The 13,977-nt window shown below is 40.6% G+C and overlaps 1 protein-coding gene across 1 annotated transcript; it reads left to right on the top strand.

The window, feature by feature from the left end:
* The first annotated feature begins 726 nt into the window (after window positions 1-726).
* On the top strand, window positions 727-3,752 carry LOC147872877 (uncharacterized). Its single transcript, XM_087354307.1, has one exon. The coding sequence runs from the start codon at window positions 1,848-1,850 to the stop codon at window positions 3,444-3,446; it is 1,599 nt and encodes a 532-aa protein (XP_087210433.1). The 5' UTR covers window positions 727-1,847; the 3' UTR covers window positions 3,447-3,752.
* The last annotated feature ends 10,225 nt before the right edge of the window (window positions 3,753-13,977 follow it).

The raw sequence follows: 13,977 nt of genomic DNA, 5'->3' as shown, positions 1-13,977 counted from the left end.
TACCAAGTTACAAATAAGTGTGTATCAAGTTCTTCAGTACTTTCAGAATTAGCTGCAAATACCCATTAGACAATTAACTAACTAGATGGTTTAGGAAACCTGATGGTTCATCATCGAATTAACAAAAGCCCTCCACCGGACCCTGTCCTGGGCCAAAAAAATCCAGTCGCCTTCAACTCCCATAGAGCCCACCTGAGATTATCATCCCATCTATGTCTAGGTCTCCCCAGAGGTCTCTTCCCCTCAGGCTTCTCAAACAGTGGACCCAACCAACTAGATGGCTTACCGAACCCGAAGGTTCATCACCGGACTAACCAAAGCCCTCCACCGGACCCTGTCCTGGGCCAACAAAATCCAGTTTCCTTCAACTCCTATCTCCCATAGATCCCGCCTGAGATTATCCTCCCATCTACGTCTAGGTCTCCCCAGAGGTCGTTTCCCCCTCAGGCTTCCCAAATAGTGGACCCAACCAACCAGATGGCTTACTGAACCCGAAGGTTCATCACCGAATTAACCAAAGCCCTCCACCGGACCCTGTCGTGGGCCAACAAAATCCAGTTTCCTTCAACTCCTATCTCCCATAGATCCAGCCTGACATTATCCTCCCATCTACGTCAAGGTCTCCCCAGCGGTCTCTTCCCTTCAGGTTTCCCAACCAATACCCAGTGCACACCCCTTGTCCCATCCATGCGTGCTACATGCCCAGCCCATCTCATTCTTCTCGACTTAATCACCCTGACAATATTGGGGGAGGAGTACAGATTTTTAAGCTCGTCATTATGCAGTTTTCTCCATGTCCCATCGTCTTCTCTCAAACACCTGCAATCTGTGTTCCTCCCTCTGAGTGAGAGACCATGTTTCGCACCCATACAAAACAACATGCAAAATTATTGTTTTGTACATTTTAATCTATAGCTTCTTAGAAATCAGACATGAAGACAAAATATTTTGATGAAGTTAACCCATTTTCTGGATATTATCCATCGTCCAACACTAAATAAAATCAATAAAAGCCACGACGTTTCTGAAATGGGAATCCATCTCCATCTTCAGGTAAAACCTAATCTGCTGGGCCCAATCGATAGAGCTAATCCCTATTTTGAACTGAGAAGTAACACATATTTCCTGAATTTAATGTGCTCCTAAGTATCCCAGGAACATAATTTTGATGTAATTGTTGTTCCCAGATATTTGAACTTTGTAACACTTTCAAAGGACTTATTAGCTACCCTAAGATAATTCTGCCCGCCTGTCTTCTGATGACGAGATACTAACATGTACTTAGTTGTTTCTGAATTTACTTCAAGCCCCACCTGTCTACTAGCCTCTAGTAAAACTTCTGCGTTCCTCTTTATTGTATTCATATCGTCCCCCAATAAATTAACATCATCAGCAAATGCCAATAGCTGATGTGTCCCGTTCAATTGCAAACCCTCTGCCTATCTTGGACTTTCCTGATGGCATATTCTAGCGCAAAGTTAAATAGCGATGAAGACAAAGCGTCTCCTTGTTTCAGACCGTTCCTGATGAAGAATGACTCAGATAAATATTTAAGTACACAAATTTTGCTACAGGTTTCATTTAAGCACATTTTTATTAGACTCACCAGTTCCTTTGGTATACCAAATTCAATGAGAATATTGTGTAACACTTTTCTTTTAACGAAATGGTAGGCTTTTCTGAAACCTTTAATTAACTGATGTACTGTCCCATTTTCTTCTCTAGTATCTGACGAATGCAAAATATCTGATCAATCGTTGATCTGTTACATCTGAACCCACACTGATGATTCACAAATTCATCAATAATTAACAGGAAATGTGTAAGTATAGGCTGTTTGCTAGGACATGAGCTATGGCCTTGAGATGTGCAGTGCATTTCCACCCCGAACAGTGGATGGGGTGAACTCAGAGCTCAGTTCCAAGGCAGAAGCGGCCGAGTTCACTTCGTGTGGTAAATTCCATTTCAAAAACATTGACCCATTTTTAATAGGCATTTCATATTCATCGCTGTTTCTACTCAGCACGAACAGAATGCAAAGCGTGGGCAGAGGTGTAAAGAAAATAGGGGGACGTAAAGTAATACACAGCCAAAGTAGAGAAATGGTGATAAGTGTTTACAGTTTTATGAAGAAAGAAGCGGACAGCGGCAATGTGATTGACGTTAATCAAATACAAAATCGTGTTTCTGAAGCTACTGGTGTGTCCATAAGTACTCTGAAACGCATTCTGAAAGAGTACGAACATAATAAACGAGTGGGAAAAGAATTCAGCACACCTCACAAGAAACGGCCAAGAAGGAAAATTAAAACAGATGTAGATGATTTTGACAAGTGTGTAATTCGAAGAACGATTAACGAATTTCACACTACACAAGGCGAGCGTCCTACTTTAAAATCGTTGTTGGCAGTAATTAAGAAAAAGATTAACTTCAGTGGCGGGAAGTGGGCTCTTTGGAAAATAATTAGAAATTTAGGCTTCAGGTGGAGGAAATCGGAAAGTAATAGGAAAGTTCTCATCGAAAAGGATGATATTCGTGCAGCAAGACTGTCTTATTTGAGAAATATAAGTCGTTACAGAAATGAGGGGCGACCTATTATCTACATGGACGAAACGTGCATTCACTCCTCACACACGAAAGGACATGCCTGGGGTGATGGTACAAATGCAGGTCTACTTGCACCCGTCTCCAAAGGACAGCGAGTCATCATCGTACACGCTGGCAATGAAAATGGCTTCATTCCAAATGCTTTGTTAATGTTTAAATCGGGGACAAAATCTGGAGATTATCATCATGATATGAATTTTGACAACTATGAAAGATGGCTCAAAACGAAGTTAATTCCAAACCTTCCACCAAATTCGGTATTAGTAGTGGACAATGCAGCTTACCATAACGTACAACTTAATCCGGCTCCAACTTCTTCATCTCGAAAAAGTGCTATGATCGACTGGCTTTCAGATCGTAGCATTCCTTTCAGTGACGGAATGTGTAAGCCCGAATTATATTCTCTAATTAAACTGCGTAAGCCACGATTCAAAACATTCAAAATTGACGCTCTACTGTCTGAACATGGCCACTCTGCCCTTCGCTTGCCGCCATATCATCCAGATCTGAATCCGATTGAACTGATATGGGGATTGGTCAAAGAATATGTCGCCAGAAAGAATGTCAGTTTCCGTCTAGATGATGCTATGAAACTAGCTGAGGAAAAGTTTAGTAGCATCACAAAGGAAGAATGGACCTCGAGGTGCAACAAATCCCGTCAGTGCGAACAGAATTACTTGCGGTTGGAACCTGTTCTTGACGACATTTCGGAACAAATTACAGTTAATTTACAAGATGGCAGTGATACCAACAGTTGTAGCAGTAGTGAGGAAAACGAGAGGGAGGAAGAAGATGCAGAAGAAGATGATGGGGAATTAAGTGGAATAGAAGCTTTGTAAAATGTTCGTCAGCCGCTGTAAGTAATTCAATCTGCACTGATATTTTTGTGTTCAGTAGTACAGAGAAATCTGTTCCCCTACTCGCCCCACTATCACTAGCAGACAGCGTCAGTACCCTCCCTTACGCGCATATCCACAGCTCATGTCTGAGCGAACGACTAATAAATATTTATTTTAATGGCCTTTTATATCAGTTATATATAACTGATATACTTCATTATGATCAATTGTATTTTTTAATCCATTGAATTTGGTGAAATAGTTCCTAAGATATTATATAATTGTAAAAGTTTGCATATAAAAATTCACCATTCTGCATTCTCAAAGCTGCTTCCTCCCACACAGGATAACCATTCCACCAAACTGGAAAGGAGAACAGATATAGCAAGATAATTAATTATTTTAATGGTCCCTTATATCAGTTATATATAACACTGTTTTACTTCATTAAATTGTAAACAATCTCTCTATACTTTTTAATTAGGTGACATAGTTCCCTAGATATTTACTTCATCGGAAAAGTCTGCATAGAAATTTAAATTCCCTACACGAGCTGTTCAGTGCATCGCCTGCAGCAGAAAATAAAACTCACCACTCGCAAACTCAAAATCTCAGAGAAGTGTACATGAAACAGCCAGCAACCCTCGACGATCTCTAAACATGAATCCATTAATAAATCAGAAAGATTCTGCAGTGCATAATGAGGATCTTCACCACACGTTTATGACAGCGTCAGGCCTGACGGAGCTCATGTGACTAATGTTATTTTTAAAAATAACAATTTCTAAGTAATGTTTTTTTGAGAAAGCTCCTGTACTTGAAAATTATATTAACACTCTAACCCAAGAAGAGTTATCATTCTGAAAACCATCGGGTATTACTGATGGACCCAGTAAAACATTTAAACGCATGCCACAGCATAAAACAACGCCATGGTAACTTGCTACTCACTTTCAGGATTTGAGGTTTTCACGGTAGTGAATCTGAAGTTGGCTGTCTTCTGAGAAGTTGAACCGTGTAGTCTCGTATACGTTTACAGGCATTTCAGAGGTCCTTGCTGCCTCCATCATCAGCCTGATGCAACAATAAAGGACACAGAGCCGTTATATTCGCTGCCAAGTGATCCTCCAATTGTACTTGGATGAAAATGTTTTTTTTAATTTTTAAGTATGAGTAATATGATGTAGGTAATTGGTGCCTATTTGAATGTCAGAAATTAGCATACTTCCCTAAGCAAAGAATAGTGCAATACGCATAAGATATGCATGATTATAGAATGGCCTGAAATGTATTTACTATCATTTTCACCAGGGCCAAATTCAAACATTAACAGTGCAAAAAGGCCCATGCCAGTGCAGGCTTGTGGGGGCCAGAAGTCAACCAAACTTGTGATAAATCCCCACACATTGCAATGTGAAGGACCGAAAGTATGGCATAATCTGTTTGCCAACAGCCCTGTATTATTGCTAATATTATATAAAAAGTCCCCAGAGATATTAAAACATTTACAGAAGTCAAGACACTGGCGATACGGGGACACGCCCAGAATTGAGAAATACGCCATACTTCACAACTGCACACAACAGTCACAAGTACCACATAAAATTGGACAGACTCATCTCTCTCACACGACAAGCACATCAAATACATCCTAATGCTCACGTACTTACACAACGCATGCCTAATTCAGACAGAGATGAATCTCTTGCAAACACCAGGTTCCTTCATGCTCCCAGCAGGTTTCCTGTTATAATATCAAGTAAGTCTGACAACTGTTGCCGCACACAGTCCACTGCTTCTCTGGCAAGCAGTAAGTAGGTCACGTGACACACAGCATGCCGCTCAGTAGAATATGAAGGGTCAATTACTTTCTAGCAATTGGCTATTCCTAGAAAGACAAAATACATTCACATTCAAGTAATCAAGTTTCCTCCATACATGCATCACACCCCTCCAAGAACGCACAATTTTACTTCACAACACAGTTACCACTTCTACATAAGCCAATGAACATGCACCTTCCATTTTCACAAGACAAATTTTGTCATGTTCAGTACAACTGCATTCACAATTTAGCACTTTAAATATGAGTAATGACAGTGAAACAACCAGCCACCTGAGAAAAACTAAACTCAGTTTTTCACAGATTCATACTGAAACATATTTGTACTTTCACATGTTATCATTTGTATTAAGTATAAAGAACACAAAGTTACATTTACCATGCAATCTGTTAACTTTAAAACTTAGACGAGACATGCACACAACGAGATTTTCTTCACCACACACAAACAAAGACGAACCATGCGGCCATTAACAGCTCTAGACCATTTCTATGGCGTCACCAGAGATGTCAGTGCGAAAAGAGCGCGCTCAATTCAAATCGTTTGAAAAATAATTAATGTGGCTGCGTGATTACCCCCACTTCCTCTAATGCACCTGAAATCTTCTACGGGGATACTATGAGGCCCTGTAACAGGCATCATAATTACAGGCATGTCCGAATGTACCTTTAATACACAGTGTTTCTTACAATCAAATATATATATGTACTGCAAGTTACAATATTATTGGGCATTGCTTTTATTTTCGTCTTACACATTAAATGATGTTATATTAGTCAGCCCTCAAACATACACAAGAAGATCAACTTAATTATTTAATACACGGAAACATATTTTGGCTATTATTGCCATTTTCAGGCTATACAAAAATATTATTACAAAACAGATTGTTGCAACTGCATGTGTCATCACTGGCCAATAAACCCCAGGGCTTCCCCTTAAGAAGCCGGTGACTGACCGCCTGTATTCTGGCACAGTTGCCAGCTATAACACACTATGAACAGCCTACAAGATATGCAGCATATTTTAAAAGCTGGATGCTCTGTAACTAATAAAGTACATCATTTTCAGGTTGACCTGACAAATCGAAAGCATGACCATACTTTGTAACACTCACCAAACCATTAACAACATGGATTCATGTGTAAGGACAACAGCTGCAAAGGCAAACGGTGGAAACTTATTGAATCATCCACTATGAACCCTGGAGAGTTGTTTCATAAACATTATATTTTTATTAAAAATTGTTTCTATATTCCTCGATATTGTTTATCTATCATACCTGTTTTGAAAGATGGGTAACAGCAAACTTGATGGATTGTTACATAGCGGATACATTTCCTAACTTGTTCTTTCATATTAGAGCAGGAGTGATATCTTTTGTGATTTCATGCAGTTTATTCAGATTTAAATCAGACTTTTAAATGGCTCTTTCACATTTGTTCATATGAAAATTGCTGTCTTCTGTGTTGTTGCGCAGTGTAGTCCACCTTCATACTCCCAACCATGAAAACCTCAACTCCTATGATTGCATAATCACGACCAGTATTTTCACACTAAACAGAACAATAATTTCTGTTACAATTGATTGGTTTGGAATCCATATTTGATGAAAACTGGTAGCTGAACTGTATGTTACAATATCTGTACTCTCATCCACAGTTAAAACGGCAAGGTTAGAAATTATATTTTTGTACTCTTTCTTTAGGAATAAGAAACAATTTGGACCGATATTTCCTCGGTTGTTGATGCCAGTTTCAATCTCATGTAAAAGATATCCGGCCTTGCATGCAGTCTTACCCACCTTTAATGGCACAAGAGTAGGTTAGTTAAACTCAAATATGGACCTGCTATTTCAAAGTTAAATGTGGTGTTGATAACAAGTAAAGGTATCATTATGAGTGGTCAGCAATGAATTATAACCAGGTTTGTTATTAGAATGTCTTTTACAACTGGATACACTTGCCTGTTAACTATCATCACCAGAAGTTTCATATTTTGTCAGAAATTCAAATAAATGTTCACATTGCTTAATGGACTGCAACCTCAAATAAACCTCAACCATATTTTGAGCTCCTTGCCTCACTTTATTGTTTATAAAATATTTATATAATTTAATTTTTTAAAGTTCGTTCTAAAATCCTTTTCTAGTCATAAATTTGAAGATTTATGAAGTCATATCTGCTCTGTTAAGTAAGTGGTAACCAAGTGCTTAAGTTTAGAGAGCTTGTTGTGCCACAGCTTCTGAAAATCATTCAGTTTCTCTTTTGATTTGACATCCCTCACAACTAACTGGCAGATTTCAGTCAGTCGCTTCTAGTTACGAGGCCTTCCCTTCACCCAGTCTTCCTTTAAGCACAGCTTAGCCACTGCCTCACGACCGAATCAAATGGTAGGTCCTGACCTGCATGTACAGTGGCTTAAATTAATTGTGTTTTATCCAATATTGAAACAGTACCCTAAAATATTTAGCTCTGGCAATTGCAGAAAGGTCAAGAAGTTAATTTTTAAGCCAGCAAAAGCTAAATTATAGAACCTGCCGGTGTTAAAATTCCATAGCTCTTTTCCATTCATTCAAGTTAAATTTCGCTAAACAAATAACAAAAATGAAATTGGGAAATCTAATAATACTCAGATACTGATGAGTTCGTGACTATGCCTTCTCAACTGCTTGGACTGTGGAATGTATATATACACTTTATAAACCCATTTCATAGTATCCAATAACATCGCACAGAAATGAGTAACAAACAGAAAGAAACAAGATCCTAGAAGAACACTTTCATTAAATACATTTATCCATACACAAATTACAATGTAATAAGTAACTTATGTTCATAGCCTCTCACCACAGGATGTCATGTTACAGTTAAGCACGAAGAATCACCATAATCACTGAAATTGCACTTTGCAGCAAAAACATTTGTGCTCATAACGGAAATTTGCAGTAGATTTATACAAGCCATTTGATAGTAGAGATTCAAACTCTGTTCTTTCAGAATGATAAAAAAATCAACAAATATTATATTCCTACACAGGTATGACATTTTGTGCAGGTGTATCTCGCCACACTGTCAGTTACTAAGTATGACACTTATACAATCTTGTCAAATTTGTAAAGGCTGCAGATCACTTTTATATGCATTCTTTGCACAATGTATAAAATGCAGAGTTTGTGTCCATCTGTCTGTTGAAACTTGTTATCCAAAAGCAGGATCTACTGTGCAAAATTTCAATGAAACTTTGCATTTGGTGTTTCTCTAAAACTTGAGATGAAATTTTATTTTTCGTAACAATTAGTCTAATAAGTACACTAATTTCATGAATTTTGCATGAATCTTAATATTTTCTGAGAGAAATCACTATACAATTATCTGTACATAAACATCGATTTGATTCCTGTTATTTTGGAGTTTTGAAACATTAATTTGGAAAAAGTGGCCTATTTTATTAGCTAGAATTCAGTTTCATTGGTACCACATAATTAGAAATAAATGCAGCTTAAATATCCTGTAGCAGAGGGGTACAAAGGTTTTTCTCCGCTCAGGCCAAGAACAATTCCCCGTTGAACCCGAGGGCCACGAAATCCCTCCAGGCACTACCGTGAGGACCAACAGCCACTTTTCATTTCCAATACTCGACCAGAAATACGAATTTCCACAGCAAATACCTGGATATAAATTTTATCGAAACGCTCACAAATTACTCTCGAGTGACGCATATTTTAATTTGCTCCTGTAATGGCTTATATCCGAGGCCGTTTTTACTTGGGGAACTTACATTTTCCTACAAAGTACTAAAGTCAGGAGCACTTGTACTTGAAGCAGCAGACGAGACAAGAGTAATTTTAGTTTCATCCGTCGAATGCGCTTGTAAAATTCGCAACAAAGTAAATATTTTCGAGGACCTGCTTACAGGTGTCCCGGGCCGGTTGTGGCCAGCGGGCCGCCAATGTTATCACGCCGGCCAAAAGGCCCAGCGCTTACTGGATGAAGAATTCTAGAAAAGCGTTCATCAACACGTCACGTGTTACTCGTTGGTAACAGACGACCTGGGGCATGGGCCCAAACACCTCGCCGCTCCAGTGGAACCAGCATCCCGCGACGCGCCACAAGATCACGGGCTCCTCGTTCTTCCGAAGAGGAGGCACTCCAACACACTCACTGTCGCGAGCTGTCCCCCAGTTCGGTCAGGTTCGACGAAATGCTGGGACGCCGACGTACCCAAACTGACAAGAACTTCTTGTACGGAAGAAAAATCTAACCTGAGTCAATTCAATCCAAGATCTAATTTAAATCAGAGTTATTAATTAGCCAACCACTTTTCCACTCTACATAAGAATCAGGCTTCGGGAGATTGCCCTACCAAAATCCTGTGCGTATTTCTTATTCCCCATCAGTCAACTTTTTTGATGTAACTGTCTTAGAAAATCTGATGATAATTATTACGCTGGGCATCTTTCAATGTCTGAGGTGTATTTGACACGCGCGACGTTTTTCCAGAAATGGGAGTAAACGTCGTATGCAACGGGCAATGCCGAACACGATTTTGATAAATTGAACCAGCCACTTCCACTTTCAGAGCAGAGGCTCCCAAAGTCTCAAGACCAGGGTGGGGTCACATTATCAACTCGCGAAATTCTTAATCGAAATTTCATGGCACTTTTTTGAAAACGCCACCAACTTACTATCGCAAAGACGCCGGACACCTTGCACGGAGTCACATTTCATTTGAGAGCTTATACCATTTTCCGTGTCAGTGAACGGAAAGGCGGATAAAGTTATCTGCATACCAGCAGCTCCCAACTCGACCTCTGCAACAAGGAAACGACTGTGACAGAGAGAGGCTGGGGCACAGTTGCAAGCTGATCCCTTTCCATTACGGGAGTGGAAACATTTTCCCGCCTTTATTAAGAACGTAATGGACGAAATTTACGAGATGTTGTTTGTTGGGTAGCTCACGTACAAGAAAAACTCTCTCTCTCTCTCTCGTATAACAATTTCCCCTGAACTTCAACTTCTTCACTAATTCCTCAGATGCGTCTGCAAGTGGAGTGGCTGCAGAACATTACAAAGGAATTCGCGAAACAAAAGAATAAATTTCAGTGTAACCAGAAAAATGCTTCACTTGCAAGTTTGTTACTTCGAGGAAACAAAAGTTCGCAAGAAACATAACTTCGCAGACACAATTCATTTGCCACATCTGCAAGACTCAATTTATTCAAAACAGCGCTTTCATTTTCGAAAGAGGCGTTTCAAATCATAAAAAATGAAACATTCACTTAGGTCAGGACAATTCACATTCAGCAATCAGAATTCCGGACCTGTTGGGTTCTTGCGCCTTGCAGCATTTTGGCTGTAAGCCTACGATTTGGCATTCAAATCCAGAAGACAACTTCTCTACTCATTTCGCCGAGAAAATCGGAAATCCTGAAACTAATGTTTCCTTTTTCCTCGTACCATTAAATGTAATCTGACGCCGTATAAATCTCACAACCTGCCAAAATACGCATGAAGGTGCCAAACCTCGATTTTATCTATTTTGTATGGGTGTAAAACTTGGGCTCCAGCGTTAAGATTATTCCTCATGAATGCAATTTGGTTTCATTAGCATCGATCCAAAACATCCGACATTTTGAAGGCTTTGTCAACTAGTTTGTCTCAAGAAAAACTGCGAAATGGAATTGAATTCTGCAATGCAGAAATCTTTAATTTCAAACAAAATGGCAAACTAAGCGCTAGAGCGTGTGAGGTCGGGCCCAGCACAGCTCTGTTCACGCCTACCCTGAAAAGTTCATTCAAGGAGCTTTGGGGGGTGATGTTAGTTCGCCCGGACCGGATGTGATGTGTTGTGATAACTACTGTCGTGTTCCTCCTTGGGCAACTTCTGCAATGGTATAGCACATGGTGGAGACAGAAAACAGATGGTAATAGCCCTCGACCTTGTGTCGATTTCTGTGAAGGCCGGGTCCCTGAGAACATACAGACCGCAACAAGTCGACCCCGCTTTTATGAATGTATTGGTGCTGTGAATTAGACCAGGATAAACAAAACCATCTTCTTAATCATTCAAATCCTTTGCCAAAAATACTTGCATTGTCATCGCCCTGATGATGGAGGCAGCATGGACCTCTGAAACGTCGGTAAACTTCTACCAGACCACACGGCGCAACAGCCCTGGAGACAGCCATCTTCTCTCGCATTGTTGTTGTCGTTGTTTCATTGTACTGGTTCGTGCTTAATTTGATTATCATGCTTAGTGATTCTTGTTTTAATTTACGATTTGTTGCAGGTTTATTATCGCTCGTCTCAACCCAACAACGCGTGAAACCAAAGCCACTTCGGTCGCTAACAAAAGGTCAAAGGTCAAAAGTATTGAGGAGTCACGAAGTTTGGTCGTGAGCGACGTCACTGATGACGTACGTATCAGAGGTGCCCCACATACAAGGGCACGCCAGCACAAGGGGAGAGGAGACTTGCAGGAAATCGAAACGAATGGCTCATGCGCACTGGGGGTGCGCGGTCTGAGGCGCGGGCCTTGTGCCGCTGAGACCGTGGGTTCGAATCCCATGGATGTTGTGCTGTCCCGTGTACAGGCAGACGGGCCGATTCCTCGTCCAAGGAGTCCTGCCGAATGTCCACAGATCAAGGCAGTGCTCAGGCACTTGAAGAACGGGCCGTTCCCAGTATCCCATGCGCACAGGATGTGGGAATTTCAGAAGTTCCTGGTATTATGAAGACACCAGCAAAACGACCTAATGCAATCAAACAGAAGTAAACCTGAAACTGCATAACGCTAAACTTTATCTGATTTGTTACAAATCAATTTTAAAACTTTACACTCATCTCATATTTCGGGACACAACTGTTCCTTCACAGTTTTCTACAACAAAAGACGTCTTCCCGTGCGTCCTAACTCATCGCAATTACGCGGATTTCATCCGATGAAGATCAAGACATTGACGGGGGCGGGGGCGGGGGGTGCTAACAGCCTGCTTCAGGTTTACTCCGAAATGTAAAATTATAATTAGAAGCGCAGAGGTTTCTAAACTGTCGACGTTACTTGACGATAATCGACAAGTTAAGACACGAAGTCAACAACAGCGTCTGTCGAAATAAACTTTACTTTACATTTTATAAACGAAAAATTTGACCTAAGTAATGATACATCATGCACATTGCCCAAGTTATGTGCATCATCTGGTAGCCCTTGGACCCTGACCTGTCTATCCAACAACAGGACCCAGCTACAATGTCTGATAACACAAATTTGATTTCAAAGCTGCTGAGGGATCGGGTCTATTCCGTGAGAAAAGTGAGCAGATCTACGAAAGCTTAGCACGGAATTTTAACTCTAGGTTCATGTATGTGGGAGTACCATGTCCGAATAACCAGAAAATGAACCATTCTATGGTTCAAGGGTTTGTTAGCGACCTCTGTGGGCCAGCGTTTGAACTGTGTTTGCTCGACCATGAGAAGTTATGATTGACCATCTGTAACGTTCCAGCCATGATTTCTCTTTGTCCTATGAGACTTTGCCCAACCAATTAGCTGTCATCTTTCCCTCCCCCTTCTCCTGAGCTGAGGACTTGTGGAAGGATGTGGTCTTGCTATCTCTCGCTTGTTTTGCCAGCTACGATAGAGACGGATAAGTAGTGAAATTCTGTCTGGATTTGAGATTGTGTGCGCATCTTCTTTTGGTTCTAAATTCGGTTTAATATTGTGTCCTGTGGTAGCTGACAATGAGAGAGCAATTGCGTATATTTTCTGGTGTGCTATGTTTTGTTGGATTTGAGTGAATTTGTAAGTATGGTATGCTTGTGATCGGGCGTAGCCCAGTTTCCTTGGGCGTTGCATCATCATAATCATGTTTGGCTAGTTTTTTTATATTACAGTGGGTATTCTCTTATATTGGGGTAACTTGTGTTGAAATTGGTATTATTTATATTATTCATTGATGGACATTTGTATTTTTCTGATTGAATTCACTGATATACTTGTCTTGAGACAAGTTGTAGCGACACCCATCGCGAGGCTAAGCGAGGGTAGTCAGTTCTAGGAATTACGCAGTTGACAAGGAGGCACTGCGTAATTACTGCTTGATTTCCAAAGCCTAAGCCTGGTGAGAGGATAGCGTGATTTCATAATTTTTGCGTGGCGTGGTGACGCTAGACAGAGGAGATTGGGAGTTGAGAGAGATGAGTGTGTGGATTGGTTGTCCATGCGGGTGCTTGGTCGTTAGAGAAGGTGTAGTTTCTGGATTTGTGAAATGAAGAAAAATGTGTGAACCGTGCCATGGGGGCACCTGGTGTTCTGTTTCTTGTTTTTTTGTTGTTGTTGTAACATATATGTAAGTTCTGTTGAAGTTGGAAGATTATAGGTGTCATCACATTGGTGATGCACGTGAACATTTCCTGTTTGAATCTTGTAGCGTGGCTACAAGGGGTACCACTTGCAGTGGCGAGTTTGGGCCGGTAGGCGGTCGGGTAATGTCGGGCAGCTAAGACAGCGCCCACAACCCTACAATTTTGAGATGGAGGGGGGGAGAGCTTTTTTTTTTACTGTAATTCTGTTTCACAGGGGAAATGTTTCCCGCTGCTGTGTCTTGGGTGTGGTAGCCAGTGAAGTATGGATGCACCACGTGTGTGTGTGTGTAACACGAATGTTCCTTCTGTTATATTAGCATTG

This window comes from Zootermopsis nevadensis, unplaced genomic scaffold (genome assembly GCF_977971745.1).
Source record: "Zootermopsis nevadensis isolate Lab colony 2312 unplaced genomic scaffold, Znev_1.0 Znev_ptg000023l, whole genome shotgun sequence".
Classification (NCBI taxonomy): domain Eukaryota; kingdom Metazoa; phylum Arthropoda; class Insecta; order Blattodea; family Termopsidae; genus Zootermopsis; species Zootermopsis nevadensis.
This window is presented reverse-complemented; position numbering and strand designations above follow the sequence as displayed.

Bases quoted from the DNA above. Each gene is read 5' to 3' on its own strand.
- LOC147872877 (XM_087354307.1), top strand. From the start codon at position 1,848: ATGAGCTATGGCCTTGAGATGTGCAGTGCATTTCCACCCCGAACAGTG.